At 52.4% G+C, this 26,483-nt stretch overlaps 2 protein-coding genes across 3 annotated transcripts in view; both read left to right on the forward strand.

Moving 5' to 3' along the window:
- The first annotated feature begins 3,506 nt into the window (after nt 1-3,506).
- Nucleotides 3,507-15,176, forward strand: LOC118691200 (cytochrome b5). Its single transcript, XM_036390312.2, has 5 exons — nt 3,507-3,700; nt 9,635-9,763; nt 10,210-10,236; nt 11,504-11,535; nt 12,423-15,176. Exons 1-5 carry the CDS (start codon nt 3,539-3,541, stop codon nt 12,511-12,513), a joined length of 441 nt encoding a protein of 146 aa, XP_036246205.1. The 5' UTR covers nt 3,507-3,538; the 3' UTR covers nt 12,514-15,176.
- A 4,943-nt stretch (nt 15,177-20,119) lies between these two features.
- Nucleotides 20,120-26,483, forward strand: part of NFAT5 (nuclear factor of activated T cells 5) — a 54,415-nt gene continuing 48,051 nt past the window's right edge. Inside the window, exon 1 of one of the 2 annotated variants that reach the window (XM_036390626.2) lies at nt 20,120-20,357. In XM_036390626.2, coding sequence (XP_036246519.1) covers nt 20,285-20,357 — 73 coding nt within the window. In that variant the 5' untranslated portion in view covers nt 20,120-20,284. The remainder of the gene's footprint in view (nt 20,358-26,483) is intronic. The other variant, XM_036390625.2, reaches the window with a different exon arrangement.

Raw genomic sequence — 26,483 nt, forward strand, 5'->3', positions numbered from 1 at the left:
GCCCCGGCGGGAAGGGCAGCGGGAGCGGCGCGGGCGAGGGCAGAGCCGGGGGCACAGCCCGGGGCAGAGCCGGGGGCACAGCCCGGGACACAGCCGGTGCCTGCGGGCTCGGGGTCGGCCCGCTGCCCGTCCCACGGCACCCACAGCAGCGAAACGCCCACCTGTAAGTGCTGAGACCCCTGAGCGAGTGTGTCACCTGAGCAGGCCTGGGTGTGTTAAACTCGTGTCACCCGGAGCTGGCAGTGCCGCCCTGCCTGTGCATGCACGGGTTTTTTGCCTTTTTTTTGGTCTTCCAAACAAACCCCGCTCTCCTGTGCTCTGTGCTCCAGCCTCCTGCCGATCCCCCTCACCTGGAACAGCAAACCGAGACCCTGGGCAGGATTTTGGGGCATGGGTTGTCCCACAGTCACTCAGACCGGGATAATGAATTCCAAGTCCTGTCTTCCCAGCGAGCTCCCTAATTCCCAAGCAGAAGTGGTGCCTGGAGGCGAAGGCACTGGGAGCTGATCCTTGGATCATGGGGTGACTCCTCGGCCCAGGGGACATTCCTGACTCTGTCCTGGAGGCTCTCTCACCTAAGATGGAAAAGCACGTGAAAATTCCTCTGGCATGAGGTGATCTGGGATCCTCCCTTCCCTCTGCCCAGGCCAGGACAGGAGGAAACACACATGGGAAAAAATCCGCGTGTCAGATGGAAAACAGAAAAACTGGGAGGGATATTGGCAAACAAAGGAAGATAAAAATAATCTGTGTGAGGCAGAAGGGTCACCTGGGGCGGGGGGACTGCCCTGGGGAGCAGGGTGGGAGCAGGACACGCTTGGAATGCCCTGAAGGATGCGACATCCCCAGGGACAGCTGAGACCAGTCCTGCCCCAGCCCTTCAGAGGCTGCCTTTGCTCTTCTGGGCAGAAAATCCCGTGGGTGCCAGGGAGCTCTGTGATCCACACGGCTCCATCACATGTGCCACCACTTCAGCAGATCCCGCTGGCCCTGCACAAGTTTAGGATTTAGAGTAATTTCACTCATTTTTACACAAAGGTCAGGAAAGAGAGTCCTGAAGTTGTTTCCCAAGGAAGCAAAGTGAGATTCCTCTATGAGACAACAGGACAAAGCCACTCGAGAACCACCTGCCTTGGCCAAGCCAGGTCTCACTTGGGAAAACTCCCCATGCCTCCTTTTTCTGCCTCCTGTCCGTGTCCCTCTGGGCTGCCATCTCCCCCTCCAGTGCCCTCTGGGGAAGGTGTCACCCCTTTTGATGTTCAGGAGATCACCTGCCATCCTACCTGGCAGATTTGAGATCCCAAGGTCTCTGCAGGTTCCTGGCAGGGTTTGGATGAGGTGGTGGCATGACAGATGTCACAAGAGCAGAGCTGGAGAAGGTGACAATTCCTGACGTGTTTCTGGAGCTGGGGAGGGCACAGCATTGGCATCCCAATCCAGGCTTCCCTCCCTCACCACTTCAGGGTCTGCCTTAGCCAGCAGTGTGTTAACAGCACCCAGGACTGGAAAACAAGCCTGGAACGGTGAATTCCAGAGAAAATACAAAAATGAACCCACTGCTTTGCTCCCTGAATCATCTCCAGTAAACAGAGAGGAAGCAGGGATGATGGAAGCAGGACCAGGAATGGCAGTGGCCTCACTTTCCAGTTTCACTGAGTCCTCCTGTGGTGTCACCATCAGTTTTTCAGGAAAAGCTTTGGAGTTCCATGTGCCAAACAAAGCACTGGGCAGGAAGGCACAAATTGCAGCCGCGCTTGTACGCTGGAGCCTCCCCTCACTGATTTATGGCTTTTGATGAAGTGATTACAGATGAAAGAAAATATTCCAGGGAACAGGATCTGCATGTGGCCGTGATCTCGTGCCTGTCACATCCTTCTGGAGGAGTTAGAGCAGGAAACAGAACAGGAAAAGCACCAGGGTCCCTGGTCAGCAGGCTCTGTGCTGGAGCACCAGACAGGACAGCAGCTCCCACAGCAGCCGGGGCTGCCCTGCATCCCTGGCAGTGCCCAAGGCCAGGCTGGACACTGGGGCTGGGAGCACCTGGGACAGTGGGAGGTGTCCCTGCCATGGCAGGGGTGGCACTGGGGGAGCTCTAAGGTCCCTTCCAGGACCATTCTGGCCTTAGAAAAGCAGTGGAGCAATGGAACAGGGGACAAGGGAAATGTGGAGGAGGGTCATGAGATTTCTTTGAAAACCCACAGAGAAACCCTCCGGGCATGAGGGATGGAGAGGAGGAAGCACAAAGGCTCTTACTAAGAAACCCATGAAGTAGATTACAGAAACTCTGAACCAATCTGAGCAAAGGTAACTCATCCCATTGGAACTGGGCTGGATCTAGAAGGAAAGGGAAGAATCTAGAAGGAAAGACATTGGTTTGGAGAGGTGCCAAGAGTGGGGCTGCCTGGCACAACAAGGAGCTGGAAACACACAAAATCCTGGATTACACACAGAATCAGGGAAACGGCCCTGATGACTGGGAAAAGGTAGACAGAAGGGATCAAAAGGAGCAGCAGCTCAATATTTAATATTTAATATTGACTAGGTGACTGTGGAGAGGTTTCAGAACAGGCTGAGCCTTTTACATCCCAATATCTGGAGAGGTGAATGTATGGCCTTGTCCAAACAGAGAACTTCACCTGAGCTCCCTTTAGAGGGATTTGTGACCGGCTGGGCTCTCCTTCTGCCTCCTCAGCACTTGTTAAACAAACATGCACCGCCCAGCCCCGTACCTGTGCTGCAAGTGCAAGGAAATAAATTCCACAAATGCCAGTTCACAAAGGGAAACCACGGGGCTCATGAGTGACTCGGGTCCCTGTGCTTCTGAGCGGCCTCTGACCCTGACCGTGCTCCACGTGCCTGGAGGGAGGAGAGAATTCCCCAGCGCTACTCGTCAGGCTTGGATGTGAACTTTGCTTTGGAACCTGGGGAGTCAAGGCCTGGGAATGTGCTGCACTGTCACCGGCTCCGTTCCGAGGCTGTGGGATCACACCTGTTTTATAAACATGCAGGAAGAACTGCAAGGGACACTGGAAAAGCTGAGGGCGGGTTGCTGATGGGCACGGTGGTAACAGGGCGGCTCGGAGCCAGTACTGGGGGAATGGGGGCTGAAGGGAACGGGGGCTGAGGGGGGAGCGGGGCCTGACGGGCCCGGGGCTAAGGGGGGAGCCGGGACTGAGGGTGGAGGGGGGACTGACGGGCCCGGAGCTGAGGGGGGAGCGGGGCCTGACGGGCCCGGGGCTAAGGGGGAGCCGGGGCTAAGGGGGAGCCGGGGGCGAGGGGGGAGCCGGGGCTGAGGTCCCGATCCCGGTGCCGCCTCAGAGGCGACGCTCGCGCGCCGTTTCCCGCCTTTCGCTCCGGCCGCTTCCCATTGGCCCACGGCCACCGCCGCGCTCTCCCATTGGCTGTGCTGGCAGTGCCCCCCCTTCTGGCTTGCTCCCTATTGGTCCCCGAGCACGACGGAACCCGCGCAGGGCGTTCCCATCACTACGGCGGCCGGCGCGGGTCAGGCCGCGCGTTCCGCGGAGCCGCGCCGGGCAGCATGGAGGGCGGGCGGCGCGGAGAGGCCGCGGCGGCGGCGGCGGCTGGGGACGGGCCCGCGCCCGTGTTCACCCTGGAGGAGGTGGCGAAGCGGAACTCCAGCCGTGAGGCCTGGCTGGTGATCCACGGGCGCGTCTACGATGTCACCCGGTTCCTGGAGGAGGTGAGGCCTGCAGTGGGGCTGCCCGGCCCGGCCCTGCGGGGAGCGGGGAGAGCCGGGGGGTCTGTGAGGCCCAGAGGGGCGGGAGGGCCCTTCAGGGCTGGGGGCTGTCCTGGGGACAGAGATGCCGGGGCCAGGTGCGAGAGGAGGGGGCGCGCAGGCCCGGCCCGGGTTCGAGGCGGTCCCGGTGTCCCGGGGGCAGCTCCCCGGGCCGGGCTGGGCCGGGTCGTGCGGGCTCTGCCTCCGGCCGGGCCTCATGACCGCGCCTCTGCTTCCGAGGGACGGACGGGATGGCGGGTCGCGGTGGGCAGCCGGGGGCAGGGGCTGTGCTGGGCTCCTCTGAGGCCATTCCAGGGTTCCCGGGGAATCTGTTCAGGCAGGGCCCGGGGAGGTTTCCTTCAGTCACCGGGCCTCACTCCGCATCTGCAAGGGTGAGCGGGATCGGGGCACTTTGGCTGTGAGGGCTGCAGAGGCACCCCAGAACTCGGAGGAGGAGGTGACAGTGACACCGCAGCCACCACTCTGCTCCTTGCCCGAGGGACCGCGCACCAGGGCTTTGCACACAATGCAGCTTCTGCCAAATCTCCGCTTCCCTTGACTGTAGGGACAGAAAATCCTTCAAGACTCACTGCGTTTGTGTTCTGATTTTGAGAAGGTTGAGAGTGGTGTCCTAACTGTTGAGAGCTGGGAATGGAGTGGGAATAAACAGTAACAAAATAATAATGCCATGGGTGGGAATGGCATGAAGTTGTGCTAGGGGAAATTTAGGGTGGAGATGAGGAAAGGTTCTTCCCCCAGAGGGTGCTGGGCACTGCCCAGGCTCCCCAGGGAATGGTCCCAGCCCCGAGGCTGCCAGAGCTCCAGGAGAGTTTGGACAGCCCTGCCAGGGATGCCCAGGGTGGGATTGTTGGGCGGTCTGTGCAGGGCTGGGGTTGAACTTGATGATCCCTGTGGGTCCCTTCCAGCTCAGAATATTCTATGATTCTGTGGTTCTATTAAAATTTCTAAGGGGTTTATCCCAGTTTAAAATAACAGGAGAGACTTTGTGGCATTTGCAGGGCAATGTACAAAGGTTGGGCTGAACCAGCTCCAAAGAAGACACTTCATTGAAATGCACTTGTTACAGCTTGTTGGTTCTGCTGGACTGAATTCAACTCTGGTTTCCCTCCAGGCCCACGTGGTTGAAGCCTGTGTGCTGTGGAGTGACAGAGGGTACTGGTGCATCAGGCAGGAGGGGCTGATCACCTGGCAGCTGGAGGCTGTGCCTTGCTCTGCAGCTTTCACTATTTATTTATGATGTTGAACACAATCTGGTTTCTTCTTTGGGTCCAGAAAATGACCAAATCACAGAATTGTCCAGGCTGGAAAATCCCTCCCAGACCACGGAGTCCAAGCTGTGCCAATCCCCACCTTGTCCCCAGCACTGAGTGCCACCTCCAGGGATGGAGACTCCAGCCCTCCCTGGGCAGCCCCTGCCAATGAAGAATCTTTTCCGCTATGAAATTCCTGATGATGTCCACCCTGAGCCTCCCCTGGCACAGCTTGAAGCTGTTTCCCCTTGTCCTGTCCCTGTTCCCTGGAGCAGAGCCTGAGCCCCCTAGCTGTCCCCTCCTGTCAGGGAGCTGTGGACAGGCAGAGGGTCCCCCCAAGCCCCCTCTTCTCCAGGCAGAGCAGTTTGGGGGATGAGATGTGCAAGGTGGAAGCAGGACAGTTTGGTGGGAGGGAGTTGTGGGTGCACAGAGGCTAAGTAGGTGCAGGGGAAGACCAGGCAAAAACTTGGAAAAGCCATTCACAGCTGGTTGCCGAATAAGAAAATGCTGGGTTGGAGTTTAGGAAGAGCCAGAATGAGCTGGAGCAACTGCAGGAGCTGTGAATCTCATCTTACACTTGTCTCTGCTGTGATTCAGAGTGGGGACACTGCAGGGAGGTTGAGTCTTCACCTCGATGTTCTCTCTAAGATGGAGCCTGGGACCTGCTCCTTGGGGCACCTTTGGAATTATAAGTGAGCCCAGAAAAACACTTCAGTCCCTGCCAGGCTTAGCAGTGCCCTGAGTGTCACCTTGAGATGGTGTTTCACCCTGAGATGATATTTCACTCTGTCCTTTCCAGGCCCTTTTTCCCATTTGCGTTTTTCTGACATAAAGGACCTGCTTGGACGAGGGAGAGGGAGAAGAATAAGGGCACTGTTGAGCTGTGCCAGCGTGGCTGACACAACGCTGGGCTGTGCACACGCCTTGTGGCAAGAGTGACACAGGGGAGCTGGAGATCAAGGCCTAATTTATTGGCAAAAATCCTCTTTGTATGTGTTACCCTCTGGAGTGCTGGGGAGCACCGTGCAGCCTCTGGAACCAGCAGTGCCAGTCTGGAGCTGCAGAGCACTGGGAGCCAGCAGTGCCAGTCTGCTCTGGAGCTGCCCAGCAGTGCCAGTCTGCTCTGGAGCTGCCCAGCAGTGCCAGTCTGCTCTGGAGCTGCAGTTCCCTGGGCAGCTGGAGCTGCAGAGCTCAGGGCCTGTCGTGTGTCCCCCTGCCCCGTGTGGTCACTGGAGCAGGAGCTGCTGGGTGCCCTTCCTGGCCTTTGCTCACAGATCTGGCTGGCATTGCTGAGAGTGCTGGCACGTTCTGTGGGTGGGGTTGTGCAATCCTGAAGAAGTCACCGCTGAAAGGCTGAATTTGGCTTCACAATTCCTGCAAATTACACACTGCAGGTCAGCCAACCCGAGATCCATGTGCTGCTGGAAGTGTAGGCCAGTTAAAGTTTCCAGTTCACATTATGTGTAATAGGAGTAAGAAGACATCTTCTTCATTTTGTCACATAACAAAATTTACTGAATTGTAAGAACACAATCCAAATCCAGGAGATGTGCAAAGACAGCAGCTGAAGTGCTGCAGGTGTTCCTGGGAGGTGCAATCTCCTGTGCTTCAGAGAGCCTCTGAGTGCCTGAAATGGAATGGGATTATTTTAAAATCTAAGAGAGCCTTATGCTGATCTATTTTGTCCCGGATCTGGGTAAGTGGACCACACCAGGGTACCTGTCACTGCTCCTGGTTGCAGTGCTCTAGATAAGCACGTGCAGGCTGTGGCTGGAGCAGCAGGCTGGGTGCTTGGGGGTGGAGGGAGGCAGCTGTACCTCCTGCAGGAGCTCTGGGGTCTGTCAGGCTCACACTTCACCACAACAGTATCAAAATCTGAGCTTTTAACTTGTGCACAATCTCTAAGAGACTTATTTATGGTCCTGCTGGAGGGATACAGTTTCTGTCCATTTTCACATATGACTAGGGGAGTGTGGAGATCCACATTTCTCCAGGAAGCTCTTGTGTCTGTTATCTGAGCCCACAAGCCACAGCAGCCCCCACAGCTCCGTGTCTCAGCACATGCTGCTGTTCCTGATCCCCCTGATAAGTGTGAGCAGGAATCCATTTCCAGTTCCCAGCTGGAAGGAGCCTGGGTTGTGCTAGCACTGACCCAAATGGCTCAGTTGCTTTCAGGTATAGTGTTCTTCAGGAGAAGGAGGAGCACCAGGCACCTGAGTTTCCTCATGCTGACTTGCCCCAGCTTGGCAGAGATGTTTTTGGAAAACCTTTTCCCTGCCTTACACCAGCGCTGTGCAGGATGTGTGGGTCATTCCTCCAGGTGACTGCTCGTCCTTGGTTCTGGCTTGGATGGTGCTGGCACATGATTATTGCACAGGAATACTCTTCCCTCTCCTGGTTTATTTCTTTAACTCTGAGCACTAGGGATGAAAGTTTCACCCCTCCTCAACCTGGTGTTCTTATCTCTTACCTGGCACAGTGATCTAATTAGTCCTGGAGCTTAGTGTTGCTGCTGAGCTCCTTTGTGTCTCCAGCAGGTCTGCACCAGCAGTTCCCAGCCAGACATTTGCAGACAGGTTCTTGGGGTTTGTGGGGAGGGGACTCCAGGCTCTCTCCCTGGGGAGGTTTGGGATGTGCTCTCGGAGGCCTTTGCTGTGTGCCCTCAGTTCCAAGTCACTGTTACTCTCTGTGTGCTGAGGGTCCAGTGACACAGAGAACCCAGTTTTATTGTCACTTCTCTCCTTCTGGTTTGCTTTTGGCTGTTTCTTGTCAGAAAGGGACATTTTCCAGCCATTGTTTCCCCTGAAGTAATCTTCCTCCCCCCCACACTTTGCACCACTGTTTCCATGTTTTCCTGCAGCAGCTGAGCTGCAGCTTTGGGCAGTTTTGTGGCAGAGTCCGTGACTTCCTGTACAAATAGTCTGGGTTTATGTTTGCTGGGCTAGGACAAGGTGGGAATTGTTTGGCTGCAGAGGTGCTGTCTGGAGGACAGAGCCCTTCAGAAACAGGAGATGCCAAAATATTTTGAAGGTCTTTTTCTTTTAGGCTTGGAGATTGCAGTAAAAGACAGATGTGCACGAATAAATAATTGTGGATTTAGCAAGTGCATAGAAAGGCTTCAGAGCCAGAGATGTAAAGAAGAGTGAACTTTACTGTTCTCCTTCTCTCTTGAATTTTATTCTTCCTCTTGTCTCTTGGCTGTGGAGAGATTGGATGTCACTGAAAGATCCACTGCATGTTCCCTGTTGCTGCAGGGTTTTTTCTATCCTTCTAGGGTGAATTATTAGGAAAAGAAGGTTGTCTGCTTAAAATGCAGGTATTTTCCTGTCTGAAGTATGAGATTTCTGGTGAGGCAACCCTAAGGAGTTATTCTAAACCTCTCAGATGAATGGGCAGCTTTTCAGTGGATCTTAGCTGGAAACTGGACAGCTGTTCTGAGCAGTGTGAGCAGATAGCATCCAGCAGTCCCTGATCTGACTCCTCTGGGATCAGTGAGCCTGAGGGTTGGTGTGGGAGAAGGGGCAGCCAGAACTGCAGCTGGACACAGGGAATGAGCCATGGAGCTCAGCCACCTGGTAACTGCCTGTGACAAACTGTGTCCTTCCACTTTGCCCTTTGTGGCTCCTGAGGAAGCTCTGTGTTAGTTTGGTGACATACCTGGACAATAAAGGACAATTCCAAATAAAGAGCTCTGATATGAGGATTGCAGGATTGCCTGCAGCAGCCCACTGCAGCCACCAAGGGGGCTGTTTTGTGTCCACCCTGTGTTTTGTACGAGGTGGGATGGCCTGGAGGGAATATTCAGACTTTTGGCAGCAAAAGCAGACAAACTGAAGGAAGAGGGGGGGTGGCAACTGCTCTGTGTCTGTGGGAAGAGAAGGATGTGACAGAGAGAAGCAGGTGTGTTGGTCCTTTGATCTGAAATGTAGCCCCAGCGTCTCTTCTCCGGTTCAGGGCTGCTTGCCTGAAGGCCTGGAACACTGGGTTAGTCCCTGTGAGTGCCCTGGGACGTGTGACCACTTTATGGGTGTAACTGGATTAGCTGGTGGTTCACACTCAGGCTGTAAAGGATTGGCCTTTGCTAGGCCTGTGGTTTGTGCTTTCCATTGCCAGGCTGTGCCTGGAACTGCCACATTGACAGTGGACAGAGCCCAGCCCACCAGGGACAGCAGAGCCACACCCGGGATTTGTGCCACTTCATCCCACTGAGAGTCAGCTGTGACTGCTGCCACCCACAGCAGTGGCACTGCCACTGTGGAGCTCCTGGGGATTTGGCTGTTGTGGCTCTGGATCTCTGAAATCACTGTATGATATTAAACAGTATCATTTTTGTGGTACTTCATGATTTCCTCCCCCCATGTCACTGGTGGTTGCACACGGGATCAAGTTCAGTATTGCACATCCATGTGCAGAGTCAGCCAAACATCATTTTTGTAGTACCTGAAGAAGTAGAATATCCTTTCCTCCAGTGGTGTCTGTGAATTCCTGAGGAGAGGTTGGACACTTGAACCTCTGGCAGATTTTATTGATGGTGCTGCTTGAGGCATCCAGCAGTGGGGTTGGGAGGAAGGAATCCTCACTGCCTTTCTGCATCCAGCCCTGGGCTCACCTGGATCTTCTCTTCCAGCACCCAGGTGGAGAAGAGGTGTTGCTTGAGCAAGCTGGCAGAGATGCCACTGAGAGCTTTGAAGATGTGGGGCATTCCACAGATGCCAGGGAAATGCTGAAGCAGTACTACATTGGAGAGGTCCACCCGGTGAGTGCCTCCACTGGTGAGTGTAACCCCCAAACAAAGATTCCAGGCTGTGTCTTGGGAAATAAGTCAGTAGTTGAGGGGCTCAGGCAGTCCCTGTGTTGTCCAGGGTTTCTGTTGGGGAAACTGAACTAAATTAGTCTTCTCCTCCCACCATTCAGAACAGATTTCTCGCTTCATTTAAATCGGGGCACTGAGGCTGAATTCATGGGTTCCCTCTGTAGCTGGTGGAAGCATAATCCACCTTTGCCTTGTAAATTTGAGCTCAGGAGGGTGAGAGTTCCCAGGGGCACAGACACCTTTCTGCCTGCCTTTGGGTGCCAAGGAAGGACTTGTTTGAAAACTGAGCCCAGGCAATTACCTTTGTACAGAACAATTCCCTCAGAAAGGCTGCAGCCTCCCTTTGAAGTCAGCACTTACCTCTTTCTTCTTCTTTTTCTGCCTGACAGAGTGATCGTGAAAAGGAAGGTTCTAAGGTAAGCTCTCAGCATTTCAGTTTTCTGCTTTTATTTAATGTCACGTCTTTTGGAGGCTTTTTTCCCCACTCTTTTTTCCTGTGGAGCTTGTGGCTTTATGTTTACGCAAACTACACACGAATAAATTTCCCAAGCAAATTCTACCTTTGTTTTTGTTCTGAACATCAGTGGGCACCTCAGTGTGGAATTGGAAGTGAGTTTTTGTGCCCTTTCTCTGCTGGCAGCAGTGATGTTTTTTCCACACCTTGAGCCACAGACCATTTTTTGCATTTCTGGCTGTGTCCTGACCACGGAACTGGTTTCCTTGTTGTTCCCTCCGAGCCAGGAGACAGCAACAGGGGCTGGCTGGCAAACAGGAATTCTCTGTTAACTGCCTCAGGGATCAGTGGTGTTGCTTAACACTCAGGTACTCCTGGAGTAGAACAGGGCAGAGTGTTGCAAAAATGCCTTTGGAAGGGATGGGGAGAGGGAAAAGGCAATAAATAGAATCCCAGCTGGGAGGTAAACATGTGCCTCGCAGCTGGCTGGGCTGGGAGGCCTGCACAGGGCACAGCTCTGCCTTCAACAAGGCTTTCAGGAGATGTTCCTCTGAGCAGGACCACTTGCAGAGCAGCAGGAATCCAGAAGGGAACTGTCTGCAGAGAAATCAAGGATAACTCAGGCTGGGTAAAGCCTATGCTTAGATATGGAGCTGTGTGATGATGTACATATTCACCTTAAAATTTATTGTTTCATTCAACTCCAGTTCATAAACACATGCTGAAAATGTGCACAGAAATCAATGATGATCAGAGTAGCTCTCTTGGATCTGAGTTAAATACTTTATTCCAGTGTTTTTCTCTTCTGATCAGTAAATCCAGCAGGTTATGCACAGCTGAGGGCTCTCTCCAGAGTGCATCATCTGTATTAAAGGAGGTTCCAGTGTAATTTAAAGATGGCAGCAAGAGAGAGACTCAGTAATGTACAAATAAATAAGGGGGAAGCACAAAACCACCCCAAAACTGTGATGCAATAAGCAAGGCCTTATTTTGAGAGGGGTGCAAGTTCCAGCATGAAGCTGGTGCCTGGGTGGGACCGATTGGATTGATGGAAAGAACATGAAGATGACAGCAAACATCCCCAAAAGCAGCCACGCTGGTGACAGGGGGTGCTTGGGAGAGGAAGGTTATTTTCCCTCTGAATTTGTAATCACACGTTCAGGCTTGTCTTATTAGCACACGTTTAATGTTTCTTTGTTCCCCTGCTAACTCACTCTTTCCTCCTCCAGAATTCAAGTAGGACATCCTCAGGCCAAACCAGGTATAGTATCTCCTGAAAATAAGAGTGAGAAATGGAGGGGATGGGACCCTGTTTGTAGAGCTGCGTGTTAACTCCAAAGGGCAGGAAAATCCCTGGGGATGTGCTGCAGTGTCCTGGCAAGCAGATCCTCCAAAGCATGTGCCAGAGTGTGCACCTCCCTTGCTGGATGTGAGCCCGGCCCTGCTCTGCGCTGGGCAGAACCAGCATGCCAGTTTGGAATTCTCTGCCCCTGTGCTGGTGTTGCACAGCACTGGCTGCATCTCTGTAACCACAGCGGGTGTTTGGGTGGTCGCTGTGGGCCCAGGGGTGGCACAACACAGTGATGGCTGGGTTTTTGGAGGATTTTACCATGATCAGCCCAGTCTAGTTGAAAATCCATAAAACCAGCTCAGGGCCCTGGTCTCCTGCAGCTCACGCAGGAGGTTTTGTTCAGGAGGCTGCTGAGGGTGAGCCTCTGGAGTCTGAGCAAGGCAGATTTACTGGGGCACAGCTGTAGCCGTTGCCATCCTTGAGTCAACAGTGTTGTTTGTACAACACAAATTACAGCCTGACTTATTTAAGGAAAATAAAACCAAACCGACAACAAACCCCCCCCACTGGTCTCTGGATGTGCCAAGCTGGAAACTGCAGCCATCCAGCTGCTATTTTATAAGGCACGAGGCCACTCCTGGGCCTCCCGTGGGGGCTGGCAGAGCCCGGGCCTGGGGACAGTGGGGCCTGCCCCAGCTGTGGCCATGGTTAGGGGCCAGCCTGTGGGTACAGCTCCCAGGCATTCCCTGGATGTGTAACAAGGGATGAATATTGGGGATGGATGATTAACTAGGTGCTTTCTTCTGGTTTCTGTGGTGTGCACATTCTAGTTTGTTGTTCTTTTTCTCTCCCTGTAGTTTCTGGTCGACATGGCTGATCCCCATCTTTGGAGCACTGGTCTTAGGTTTAATGTATCGTTATTACATGGCAGATGGGAAAAGCTCCTGAGCTGGCCTTGCTGGGGCTTCAGACAGCCTGAAAAGAGGGAGAGAGAGTGTGTGTGTGTGCAACACGTGGAGTTCTGCTGCCCTTAGCCTTCCTGCCTTGCTTTTAGCTCTGACTCTGTCAAGTGATGTTGATATCCATGGGACCAAGCTAATTCCAAACTTTATCCTAACTCTGGGACCCACAGATCTGTTGTACTTCCCTCTTGCAGTGGCAGGGAAAGAGGAACTTCTGTTATTCCCTGCCCTTGGTGTGGTGTCCCTCACGCTCTCTCTCGCTCTCTCTCGCTCTCTGACATTACCCCAGACAACCTTTTCTCTCAATGCCTTTGCGTTAAGCCAGACACCATCAAAGAGCTGCCCTGGGCCTGTGGCTCTGCCTCAGCCCTTCACACAGTCAGGAATCATCTGCCAGTTGTCTCCAGCCCTTGCCAGAAAGGATGTCCAGAGTTTGGTTCTGCAAGAACATTCCCAGAGCGTGCAGGCAGCACTAACTGGAGCGGCAGGGAGTTGTTGGTTTGGCCACCTCTTTGTGTTCCTGTCTGTTTTTAACGGTTAAACAAATACATGGATTTTAAAAGTGATTCCGTTCATTTTGTAATATTTGTACTTGTCCCTTTGGAATGCATATCCTGTGAACAACTTATACTGAACCCTGGTTGGTTTGGGTGTTTCGTGCTGTGCGTGGCAGAGCCAGTGGGAACTGGCATGTGGCTTCTGGAAATGCAGATTCTTCTTTCTCCCTGAGGTCATGATCTGACACATGTATGGGAAACTAAACTCATTCTTACGTACTGTGAATGTGCACCAGATGGGGGAAACAATTAAATGTGGTCTGTTCTCCCAAAATGAAAAGGGAAAAGAAATGCATTTGGGATTTGTGGATAATGCTGGTTTTGTCTGGGAATAGAGAAGAGTATTTCCCTCTTGCCCTGTTTTTGTGTGTTGTGCAGTCGGCCTTGAAGAGCAGACAGTGCACAGTTTGCTTCCTGTGCTGAGGCAGGAACCTTCCCAGCTCTTCCAGTACACTGATCTGGGGCTTTGGGGTCTGCTCAATAAAGGGAAGTGGTGTCCTGGTGCCCACTGCCCTTCAGCAGGGCTGTGCCACTGACACTGGCTCCCAATCCAGACCTCCAGCACAGCTGATCACCCCTGGGATTGCAGCAGAAAGGGCAGTGATACCCTGGGGTCCTGCTGTGAAAACCTCCCATGGGTTATGGGGATTCTTCTCTCTTCCACAAAACTACCGTGTCCTCCACAGGTTGTGTAGAAGAAATTCTTGGATGTAGACCTACAGTCTGCTTTTTAAAACTGAAGGCCAGGGACCTTGGAGTAAGAGCGCTGCCAGGGCTTCACATTTAACACAGAATTGTGAACATGAACTCAGTTTGGGGAAGTTTAGAGTGGATTCTGTATTAGGGAAAGGTTTTGAAGCTGGAAGGCACATGTTGGCAACAGTATCACCCTGCTGAGTTGAGGTTGTTCAGGGCAGTGTAAGATTCCACAAAGGTCAGCTAGTTTGGATCCAGGAGCACCAGGCTTGCCTGAGGAACGGGGCAGGTGTGATGCTGGAAACACACCTGTTTTCTCCATAGGCAACACTTTTACCTGGATTTAGACTTTTTTTTTAATACCCTTTTCCTGGCAGTGTTCTACATTCAGTTGCATTTTGGTTGCTCTAAAGAACTTCTTGCCATTATTGACCCTTGCTCTGAGCTCTTGATGGTCCATTGCTGGGGAAGTTGCCTGTCAATTCCCATAGGTTACGGAACCTTTTTTTCCTCTTAATGGATTAATTGGCCAGGGGAGACTCAGTCTTGTTCCAAGGCTTCTTGGAGCTGGTAAGATCCTTGTCCAGTGCCTTGTGGGACCCCAAGTAGCCTCTATCTGCACATGTGCCAGCTCCTCACAGACCTCAGGGTGCTTGAGATGTATTTGCAGAAGCCACATTGAAGTCTCCTCCCTTCTCCATTAATGACAAGGGGCAGCATGTCTGGGATGGAGGTGGCTGGAGAGACCCCAGTGCTTCCAGGTGTCCTCTGGTGTGGTGACGCTGTCTCTTCTCATTCCCTTCCTGGCTCAGAGATGGGTCCCACAGGTGTGAAAGGGCTCGGGCAGCGAGGGAGGCATTAGCAGAGCTTGTTTACTCACTCTGTAAGGATCCCAGAGGCAGCTCAGCTCTGTCCCCACGCTGACCCCGCACAGCCCCTGTTTGCCGCCAGCTCTCCCTCCGCACAATGCCGGGACAAAGCCGTCTCAGCTTTCACCCCGCAGAAACCTCTGTGGGTGGAATTCAATCTGGGCTGTGCTCCGCTCCCTTCAGGGGCTGCGGAGGAGAGGTTCAGTGAGGAGCTGGAAATACGAGCACGGAGGCAGCTCCTGTGGTTAATGTGAGCTTGGTAGGGCTGCCTGGGAATGCAGTGCCAGCCCTTTCTGCCTCTCCACCGCCCCGAGTTCCTTGATGACGCAGAATGTATCTGTTAATTGGGCTGATGGTTTGTGGAGGAGGGGTGGGAGGTCTGAGGGTGTTCCTGGGGGGAGGTGGTGCATGTTCCGTGATGCAGGCACCCACTAAATGCCATTTCTTGTACCTGGAGATTGTCTGCCTGGCAGGAGGTGCCAGGCTGTGTGTTTGCTGTGTTCAATAAACTCATTATTGTAAACAAACAGGTACAGGACCTTGTCTTCCCCCCAGGTGTGGGATGTTTAGTTACTCCATCCCTGTTACCCTGGAGTGTGTAACCCCCATGTTGCAGGGCTCAAATATCCAGTGTTGGTGAGTTGTGCCAGGCAAGGGATTTGCCTTCCTGTTGGTAGAGGAAAAATCTTCTCCTTGGCAGAAGCTGGTGCTGAGCCTGTGCCAAGGATGATTAGCACCTTGTGTGGCTGAGTGACCCGATGGTCCCTGTGGGTGTTGGGGAAGCAGCAGTTTGGGGCTAAGCACTGTACAAGCAGCTCCTGAGTCCATACAATATTCCATGTGATTACAATGGGAGTTTCAAAAACTGCAGCAGGGCAGCTCCCTGCATCATCCTGACAATCCCAGTCACCCCTTTGGAAGGGCCATGAGCAAGTGGCAGAGCAGCCATGGGCAGGGGTTTTCTCTGGAAGAACCCACATGGTGTGTGATGGTGGCACCACTGCCCTGTGGTCCCAGGGCTCCCACACTCACACCTCCACGAGAGGAGTGTGTAGGAGGGCTGTTTTCAATGGAAAGATGACATGGAGACCATAGATTTTGTGTCCTATTTGCATGTCTGCTTATAAAAGGATGTAACATCCCACTCCCATGGCTGTCAGCAGAATCAGGCTCTTAAAGTCTGCCTAATTATGGATCTCACGGTACCATAGGCAGCCTCAGGGCAGCAGTACCTGGTTGGAGCCTCACAGGAGGGGGCTGGAGGTCAGCAAGGTGCTGACTGGGGAAAAGGGCATGGAAAATCAACGGAACATCTGCTTTGGTCCTGGATTTCAGCTGAGATAATGTAGGGAAAAAGGGCATGAACTGAGTGGGAAGTGCAAGTTTTGGGGAGGAACGTTGGGCTTTGTGTTCTTGGCAAGCACCGTCTCACTGTAAACTTTATTTATCTTTGATCTAGAGGAATTGGATCCAAAAATCAGAGAAATAAACAAGATTTCAGAACTATTTTTAAATCTGCTTCCAAGCGCTGCAGGGTCAGTACTGCGCATGGTCCTGCTCCTCCGAGCACTGAGGAGGATTTGCAGGGTGTCTGAGACAGAGATGGTAAAATTCAGGGGCCAGTGGGCCCCAGAAGAGTCCTGACACAGCCAACTTGTGTGTTTGCACATGACAGCTCCCACTCTGGCACAGGGAGGTTATGGTGGCTTTATTCCAGGATTAAATGAAAAGACCCTGTTAATGGGATTTATGTGTCCCCTCTGTTTTTAAAACCCTCATGAACCAGGAATGCTTTCAGGACACAGCAAATCCCGTGCACCTAAAGCTGGACCTTGCCCAGCGTCGGCCCCGCAGCCAAGTGTCCTGTTCCCTGTCACCAGCACGGGGACAGGGGGACAGTGTCTCCTGCCAGCAGTAACCACCCTGCACAGCCCCGGCGCCTCCATCACGAGGGTGAAGTCAACGCCAATGTCACACGCTGGTGTCACACGCTGGTGTCACCCGCACCGTGTTGTCTCTCCTCCAGGGACACCACTAACAGAAATTACTATAAAACAGGTTTCCTGCCAGCCTCGGCAGCTCTAATGAGTCAGGAAGTCGAAGTCGTAAGTAATCTGGGAATAGGGGAACTGTTGACAGAGCCTAATTATTTTCTGACAGTCTTTCTAACACCGCTAGAAAATAAAACACCTACGTCGGCTCCGGAATCGCAGACGGGGTTAGTGATATTCTGCAGGCACCTGCTAATTTGTCCCCACAATCCTGGTTTAGGCTCCTTCCCCCTCACACCTGCTGCTCTCCGGCTGCTTCTGCAGGAAGAGGAACTTTATAATAAAGAGAGAAAATACCTCAATGACACAGAACCGCTGCAGCCTGCTCCCACGGCTTTTCCATGTTCTGGGGCCCATAAAACAAGAGGAGTTTTATGGCTCTGACTGGATCCCAGGGAATCTTGTACATGTGCTTTCTTGACCTGCCTTGGTGTGGTTATTCCCCCCAGTCCTGCTGCTCTGTGCTGCACCATGGACTGACTAATCATTTTAGTCCTTTAAGTTCTTATTGTCCAAGACTGTTTGGTCCTCCCAAAAAACCAAAATATTAATTCTTTCTCCAAATTTGGCCTTTGCCCATTGCCTCCCTGTCTTGGAATGCTGGGAGCAGCAGGGCCTCTCTCCTTTCCAGCTCTTACCAGGGCAGTGCTTTGGAGGTTCCCCAGGCTGGATGAGCACAGGTGGGATTGCACAGCCAGGCTGCTCCTGCCTCACTCCATGGAGCACCAGGACTCCTTTTTTCTCTGCTTTGACCCCTGTTCTGTGTTGTTATTTGTGGTGTCCCAGCTCTGCCCTTCCCAGGACTCAGCAAAGCTCTTCACAGCCAAACATGCTCCAGCAGCTGTCGTGGAGCTGCTGCTGCTGGGCCAGCAGCGCCCGGGCTTTGGGTGCTGTCCCGTCACTGCCCAGCCATGGATGCCTGAGCCTCCCGAAGGCACCTTCTCCATCCTGAACTGCTCCATCCCTGAGCACTCTGTCTCAGAGTGCTCCCTCTGCCACTTCCCTCTCAGGACTAAGATCTGTTTTCCTTCCCCACCACAGCCCGTCTGGTGGTGGCACCTTCTCCAAGAGCCTCTGTCTTCCTCAACACTCAGACAGGAGGTGAGTATAGCACAGTCTTACATTGTTTTCCCTGTGTGCTTCCCAAACAATTCCGGTTTGTAGTGCCAGCATAGCAGTAGCTCTCCCTCCCCTCATGGACAGACATTCCTCCCTCCCTTGCAAGGCAGGGCAATCTCTGCCTGGCACAGGTGAATCCCCCTTTCCTTCTGAAGTCATCAGGCTGGAGATTGCCAAAGGGGAACCTTTCCCTTCAGCTCCCCCGAGTATGTCTGCTCCAAGAGAGCTGGAGAGGGACCCTGGAGTGCCAGGACAAGGGGGAATGGCTTCCCACTGCCATAGGGTAGGGTTAGATGGGCTATTGGGAATCAATTCTTCCCTGTGAGGGTGGTGAGGCCATGGCACAGGTTGCCCAGGGAAGCCATGGCTGTCCCATTCCTGGAGATTTTGCTGAGGGACTCAGTGATCAGAGCAAACCCTTTTGGAAGACTTAACTAGGAAGGACACTCGTGCCTGACTTGAACAATGCATAAGTGAGCTGTGCTGAGCACCCTGAGACAGCAGCAGAACTGCAGTATGCCATGACTGAGTGTTCCTGGGGACCAGGACGGCTGCATCCCGGCTGTCACTGCCCAGGGAAGGGTCTCGGAGACTTCCATGGCACACTCTGGGCAGGGGCTGGTCACCAGCTCTGATGGCTGATGGACAGGATGAAATCCACAGATGTACTGGAGTCCTGTGCCCTCCTGCCACGCCATGAATGAAGTCAGGTGGAGGAGATGAAAAGCCAGGACAGCTCCAGGAACTAAAGCAGCTTGTCTGGGATGAAAGAGGAACTGACTTCAAATGCCACCAACCACGCACTGTGCAGCTGCCACTGCCCTGCCAAGGCTGGTGAGACAGGGACACCACGTGTGTCCCACCCTGACATCATGGGCACTGCCTGGTGCCCTGTGGGCAGGGGACACAGCAGAACAGGGTAACATGGCAGGACAGAGCACCAGTGCTCCAAGGACCAACTCAGTGGTGTCACATGTGTGGGACTGTGGTCAAGTGCTTGGTGAGGACACCAGTGTGGCCATCCCACAGTGACCGATTGACCAGCCAGGCATGGGGCTCAAGGGTTCTCCATCGGCTCTCGGGCTGCACCGAGGCCATGGAAGCTACTGAGTGTTTTCAGAGGGAGATTTTGCTGGGATCCGAGAGCAGACTGGCAAGGAGCTGGCAGCAGCAGGGACGGGAGCCAACCTTTTGGTGTCCCAGGGAAACTGGACCCTGTGCGGCGCCGGAGGCACGCGGCAGCTGTTCACAGCTCCTTCCGCCTCCATTTTTCACAGCTTAAGCACTCGCCTGGCACCTCCATCCACTCACACACAACCCTTCTTATTTTCCCATCCTTTCCCCACTTTCAAAGCAGATTTTGGACACTTTGGAAAAGTAATCGTACGTCTGTGCGGGACACCTTTCCACACCTCCTCCCCCTTCTTAGACCTTTCAGAGAAAGGGAATCCCAAATTCCCCCTCAAGAACGCACTGCTTGTGTTCTCCCAGCTCCCCACATGTGGGGCACTTGTGTCTTCAGGCAGCTGCCATCAGTGTCAATGATAATGCACTGTTGACACCACTTTTGTATTTTCATGTTATTTGGAAATAGCTCTTTTTTTTTTGACAATAACCGCCAGCGGGTTTGGCAGCTCTGCCTGGTGGGTTTCCATGGCGGAGCCCTGCGGCTGGATGGAGCTCTGGTGGCACCACAGCCGGCCCGTGACCCTCGGGGTGCCATCACGACCCCCAGCACGGGGCGAGGAGGGTGGGGCACAGCCCCCTGAGGCACAACCCCGGCTGCGGATGTCCCCCAGGGACTGGGGACAACCGCTGCTGCCGCCCTCTCACTCGGGCTCCATCCCGGGGACTCCCCGAGGGTCCATGCCGGCTGCCGTCACGCCGGGGCGCTCCCCCGAAGAGCTCCCCTGAGGGACCAGCCCGGCCCCTCACCCCGGGGGCTCCCCTCAGAGCCCACCCTGGGGCTGCCCTTGAAGGGCCCTCCCGGGTCTCCGATCCCGGGAGCTCCCCTCACCCCGGCTCCCCTCAGGGCAGGGCTCTCCCGTGAGGCTCCATCGCGCCCCCCGCTCCCCTTCCAGACTCTTCCCCCGCGCCCCCCCGCGTGCGCACGCGCGGCCGTTCCGCCCCCGCCGGTCCCCGGCCTCCCTCACGCACGCGCAGAGCGGCCGCGCCGCCGCCGTTCCCCGCCGGCCCCTCCCGTGCCCCGCGCAGGCGCAGCGGGCTCGGAGCGGCGTCGGGCGCGCTCCGCTGCACACCGGCCCTGCGAGCGCCGCCCGCTCCCGCAGCCCCGGCCCGACCGCCCGCCCGCCCCGCCGACCGCGGCCCCGCCGTGCGCCCAGCGCACTCTCCCGGCCCGTGTCTCCGCTCCGCTCCGCGCGCGGCGGAGGCAGCCGCGCCCCCCCCCCGGCCCGGCCCCCCCTCCTCCCGCCGCCCCCTCGCCCCCGCCGGGCCGCGGAGCTGCGATGCCCTCGGACTTCATCTCTCTGCTCAGCGCCGACCTCGACCTCGAGTCCCCCAAGTCGCTCTACTCCAAGGGTGAGTGACCGTGGCAGGCTGTGGGGGGGGCCAGCGCCGGTACCGCCGGGCCCGCGCTCCGGGCCGCCCCGGGCCCCGCGGGGCATCGCCCGCCCGCCGCCCCCGCCCCGGGATGCGCGGCCGGAGGGGCCCCGGGGCCGCGCGGGGCCGCCCCGGCTCTCCCGGCCGCATTCCTGGCCCGGCCGCGGCCGCCGCAAGAATGTGTCCCGACAGGTTCCGGCGGCGGGGCCGGCGGCGGGGGGCTGCGGCCCGCCCGGGGTCCCTCCCGGCCCCGGCTCTGCCCGGCCGCGGCCACGGACACGCTCCGGCCTGGAGCGGGAGCTAGCGGGGAGTGCGGGCGGGTGCGGACCCCCAGAGCTGCTCAGTAAAGGCTCCCGGGAACGCGGCTCGGTGGAACGGGAGGGCTCGGTATGCCCTGGTTTGGGGTGGGAACGGGAGCGGAGCCCGGCGAGCCGAGCGTCCTGGGTCCCGGTGCCCGGAGCATCGCCGGGCGTTATCCCCGAGCACCGGGGTAAAGCAGCATTGTCTGGGGAAAGCTGGACCCCGAGGGGATAGAGTGGGTTTAAAAGTAAATTAGATTAATTTTTGTTTTCATAATACCGAATTTGAGCTCTGACAAGTGCACGTGAACATGGGTAAGTCTATCAGGACAAGTGTTACGTACTGCAGAGTTTTTAACTCATTTTCTCGTGTTTAAAAGACTTGAAAGCCAGTACTATTAGTTTATGATACTAGAAGTACCAGTTAGTAGTTTATTAGTTGTTTGTTGCACACACCTGCCCACAGTACAGCTGGTGAGGGGAGCAATTTTGGGGCCGTATAATGAAATAAATGGAAAAATCTCTTATTACCCTGAAGTGAAGGTTTAAGCCAGTTTAATGTTGTTACAGCATTAACAGGTTAACAGTAAAGATTTAATTTTTTTAGGACTATAATATGGTCATTAACTTTGAGTTGTGCGTTGGTAAGAGGTGAAGGTATGAGAAATAAAAAGACTTTAATGAATTAAACTGCTCAGAGTCATTGTCTCTCTCTTTAAAGTTATCACTGGTAGCTTGTAAGTTTTTTTTAGGATGTTACCAGAGGGGCTCAAGGCTTTCTGGTTGCCCAGCACAATGTGTTCCAGTTGGTTTCAGTCCTTGTGCCAGCAGTAGGAAGAGTATTTTGGAACAGGGTAATTCAATTATAAATACAGGTGATAAACCCCATTGAAGTTATGATTTATCCTACTGGATATTTGAGAAGTGTGCACTGTTAGTTTGTAACACATTGGAAATAAAAAGCTTTTGTGTAAATCACGAAATTGCTTCAAGGACTTGTTAATTGAGCAGAACTTCTGAACTGCCCAATCTCACTGTGAATTCTCTTTTATTTATTTGTATTTAATGGAATGGTTGAGTGTTTCAGGTTGGAAATGAGTCTCAAACTGATTAATCAAGAGTGTATTTTTCTTCCGGTGCAGAGATATGGGTTCAGAGCTGGAAGAGGTCGAGGGAAGGATGTTGTGGTCACAGTGAGCTCTTGATCCAAGCAAGATGCCACGGCAGAGGTGTATAACACAGACAGGGGTTATAAAGAGGTTAAAGCAAGTTTTGCTTTTCATATTTTGTCACAACAAAAGATCAAGGAGATGATAAGTTGAAATGCAATTGGAACTTCAGAACCAATGAATATACTTCTTGAGAATGAATAACAAAGTGATTGTGAGTGTGATTTTAGCTGAAATTTAGGAAAAGGCATTACTGGTTCTCTGACTGATCAGAACATGCTCCAGTGTACTTTTTTTTTTTTCCTAGATAGATACAGATAAGTTATCCTGTGGACAAGTGCTCTGGCTCAGGGTACAAGTACAACTGATGAGATAAAGGGAAAGGTCTGAACACAGTGAGAGAACCACAAATATGCATTTATGATGAGGGTGTGTTAGAGCGAGTAGTTTCTTCTAACTGCTCTGCTTTTAACAGCACAGCCGCCCCGTGGGTGGAATCCAGCCCCAGGCTGAGCTGGGGCCAGTCCCTCTCCTCTCGGTGGCATTCTTGTGCTCCCGGTGCTTGTGGCTGGTGATCCCGGCCTTGGGAGCCTCCCTGATGGGCGCCGGGGGGCTCTGAGCTTCTGAGGGAACCTCAGCTTGGTGTGGTCTGCGGAGCTGCTGGGGTTTCTGACAGAGAACATTTGGTTTGGTGGAGTTAAAGTGGCTGAGTCTGCGGGCACCAATTAACAAAATAGCAAAGTTACATTTGGAAACCCAGCCGCTGGAGTTTTTAGTGGTGTGATTTTTTTTCTCCCCTTCTCTGGACAAACTGACTTACGTCATCAGCCTGTCCCCGCACCATGTGTTAAAAGTTTTGGCTTGCACCACCATCTCAGTTAAGAATTCTGTTTTCCCATTCTCATTAAAAAAAGTCAAACAAAATTCTGGAAGCCGCCACGCCTCAGGTGAGTGTGAGTGGGTAATATAAACTCACCCCGCAGTGAGAGTCCATAATGTAAACTCTGCTCTGATAACTCATTCCAGTAATTTCTTTTCATTTATGCGTATCTTGGGACGCAGAGTGTTTTCTTTGAGTATCTCAATACTTTCTGTTGCAGTTTCTGCCCCTGTAGGTGTGTTTCCAGGAGCAGCTCCAGCCCCAGTGAATTCCCATGTGCACACTTCAGGCAGCTGTGTGCTCCTCTTTTCCTCGTGGCTCTGCTCACGCCAGCTCTGACGTGGCCACAGTGAGCTGGACTGGGGAGCTGATCATGTTAAAATTAACTCAGCTTCTCCCTTTTTCTTTCCCAAAGGAAAAGGGGAGGAGAAATGTTGGTTTTTAATGGGGTGAGTGTCCTGTGTTTGCTGTGGGTCTTCATGAATGGCTCGTGCTGACTCAAGGAAGGGACATGTGGAAACTGGCCTTGGGGAAAGGTGGGACTAGTTCTTTCAGCAGCTTATATTGGCTTAAAATGATAGTGAAACTGTATTGAACTTGCAGGTCTCTGCAGCAGGATTTCTAAATGTTTCATATATTGGTTGTAGCTGTTAAAAGTGAAAGAAATGGGAAGTGTGGATTCCAGGGCCTGTTGCTGGAGCTCATCCACAGGCCCTGAGGAGCTGACTTGTGTGAAGGACTAAAACCAGTCTTTTAATGTATAGTCAATATTAAATAATGTATAATAATTAAGAAATGCTTTGTAACCATTGCAGAAGGATGATATCTTCTGCTAAGAAGTTAAAGATATAAACAAAAATATGCATCACTTCATGCTGAAAATATTTAGGCTGTAGTATGTTTCTTTCCCATCTTTACATAACACACTGTCCTTTTTGGAATAAACCAACCCAAATGTGCATACAGATTAGTAATGTAGTAGAAAAATCACTGGAGCGTAAAACCTAAAACCTCGAGGCTGGTTGTCCTGTGGTTGAATATCATCTGCAGCATTCAAATAGAGCAAAGTTGGCTCTTCGTTGGCAGCAGGCAGAGGTGAAAACCTGTAATTAAAGCAGTTCATCAGATGTCAGGGACTAAATCTGATTAAACATGGGATTAATTTAGCTAATACATTCACTTTGAGTTGCCCAGTAATGTGTGTGTACTAATAAAATGGCATTTTTGCACTGTAGCAGAAGTGCAGTTAGAAGTTTTTATTCATGTCCTGCATTTTGCTTTCCACAATGGAGTGGCTGTAAAACTGAGAGACTTCCTGGAATTTGGTAGCAACAAGAAGAATGTTAGTATTCTGATAAATAGCTCTTTTGCCCTAAAAACGTCATATAACCAAAACTCAAACGTTCTTCATGCGTAAATGTGAAATGACTGTAATCCATTTGTGTTTGCTGGGAATCGGGATACAACATGTGGGGTTTGGTGATTTTTCTTTTTCCCTACCAGAACTCTTCTTCTGTGATCCCAGGGATAACTCTAGTAAGACAGTGACTAAATTATCAAAGAGGGTTGGAAAAGATGCTTTATGAAAATAATGTAGACCTTTAGAACTAGTACTAGCAGGTTTTAGGAATAGAAATCAGACTTGGCTTCTTTTTGAAGCAATTTTTATCTTATTTTTATAGCTGGTAGAAGGTGCCACGGGGGTTGTGCCGTGCTGAGTGTTCTGTGAGGGATGGGTCCCTCCATCCACCCCTTGCAGCTCTGCCAGCTGCCCCCAGGACATTCTGACTTAACCAAAATGGATTCAACCAAAGTTCTTAAACTTGTGCGTCAGCCTTTCCTTAAATGTCCTTTCCTCCTTGGAATCTTCCTCTTTCATTGGCTTTCAAAACAAAACTCTGGAATGTGTTGCTGCAAGATGATTGTGTGGTGCTGGGGGTAGGGGGAGGACTTTGAATTCACAGCTTTCCAGGGTGTAATTTGAATATTCCGGTGGCAGAGCTGTCTGAACAGCCCCTTTTCCTCACCGTCTGTTCTCACCCATGGACTGTGCTCTGAATCCTGCCAGCACAATTGTTGTTTGTGGTTGGGAGATGAATGGGATTGGGAAACTGATCTAGAATGGGGATATTGTACTTCTGATCGGATTTTCTCACATTGTTCTGCTTCCTGGTCTGGTTACTGTGCAGCTGCACAAGGAGTGGTGTCCCGGCAGGAAAGGGGGGCTCTGGGGCACTGGGACCAAGTGGTGGAGGTGGGAGCAGATGAGCTAAAACTGCTGAGCTGGCTCTGCCATGGACAGAAATGCTCCTGGTGTTGTGCCTTGGTAGCGTTTGCGGTGCCCTTGTGCCGAGACTGGGCAGGCAGGGCAGCCCTGTCCTGGAGAAATCTGTGCTGCTTTGGTTCTAGGACTAGTTGGAGTCTGTGATTGCCAGTTTTACTTGTTTTGGATACTTTGTCCTTCTCTGAAAGTTGTCATTTTTTCTGTTAGAGAATCCCCATACATTGCCCAATTCTTTTGTCCCTGGAGGTGTCCAAGGCCAGGTTGGATGAGGCTTGGAGCAGCCTGGTCTATTGGAAGGTGTCACTGCCCATGGCAGGGAGTGGAATGAGATGAACTTTAGGTACATTCCAAACCAAACCATTCCTTATGGTTCTGTGATTCTGTATTGCAGATTAGTGTTGTCAAGAAGTAGAATTTTCTCATCGTACATTTCTGAGGTTGTAGGTTAAAATTTTTCATTTTTTTTATGAAGCATCTGACCTTTACTTATAAATTTTCAACAGCATGGTTACCTTTTGGTATCTGTAACTAAAAATGGTTGGCATCCTGGAGCCTTGATCTGACTTTTGCACTGGTACACAGGTTATGCAGTTTTATATGAAATGTATTTTACAGAATCATTCAGCTTGGGAAAGACCTCTAAGGTTGAGTTCAACTTTTGAGTGATCCCCACCTTGTTTACCAGACAAGAACACTTATTGATTGCCATGTCCACTCATTCCTTCAACCACCTCCAGGGATAGTGAAAGAGAACTAATACTTCATTTTCTACAAAAAGGCAATGGCTGAGCTAATTTTGAAGTGTAGCAGTGGTGGTGAACACCAGCAGGAGTTGGTGAGTGGCCAAAGTGCAGGTGCAGTAAGGTGTGTGGTCATGTCTGCAGTTATCATGTGTGCTGTCTCGGTGGGTATGTAGAGAGTAAACTGATGAGGCTGAACAGTCAGGCCACTTTGTCACTAGCAATTGTTTTAGGAACTGACTGAAACAAACTCTCAGATCCAACTTTGAGCTGTGTAGTAATAGCAAGTGCTAATGGACACACAGTAAAATCTCCGGTAGCTGCTGTTTGCAAAGCAAGCAGTGCTTTAGCAGTGTTTAAAATGTAAATGTCCAACTTCAGGCACATTATTTTGCTATATTGTATTGCTCTGAGGCATCTGTGAGGTGAATATCACTTAACCAGACTGAGGAATGTTGTCACTGTTTACATAAATACACTCTGTAGTTGTTCTCCATTCCCTTCCATCACTTGTCCTTCAGCATTTGGAAGGGTTTTATGATTGCTTTGTAAATAACTAGAAAGAATTTGGGGTTGCCTTGCAAAGTTTATGACACTGATGTGATGTGCTGAAGAAACACAAGGTTCTGGCCCTAAAAGCAGGCTGAGTTGTGGTGAAGGTCGGGAGGTTTGGCAGACAGGGAAGATGGACAGTGGCTCCTGTCAGTGCCCAGGAGGGTGAAGATACGGAAGA

The sequence above is a fragment of the Molothrus ater genome, chromosome 12 (genome assembly GCF_012460135.2).
Source record: "Molothrus ater isolate BHLD 08-10-18 breed brown headed cowbird chromosome 12, BPBGC_Mater_1.1, whole genome shotgun sequence".
NCBI classification, from domain to species: Eukaryota; Metazoa; Chordata; class Aves; order Passeriformes; family Icteridae; genus Molothrus; species Molothrus ater.

Excerpts from the sequence above, each read along its gene's own strand:
- LOC118691200 (XM_036390312.2), top strand. The coding sequence starts at position 3,539 with ATGGAGGGCGGGCGGCGCGGAGAGGCCGCGGCGGCGGCGGCGGCTGGG. Across the intron at positions 3,701-9,634 it reads TCACCCGGTTCCTGGAGGAG|CACCCAGGTGGAGAAGAGGT; the intron begins GTGAGGCCTGCA and ends CTTCTCTTCCAG. Across the intron at positions 10,237-11,503 it reads GTGAAAAGGAAGGTTCTAAG|AATTCAAGTAGGACATCCTC; the intron begins GTAAGCTCTCAG and ends TTCCTCCTCCAG.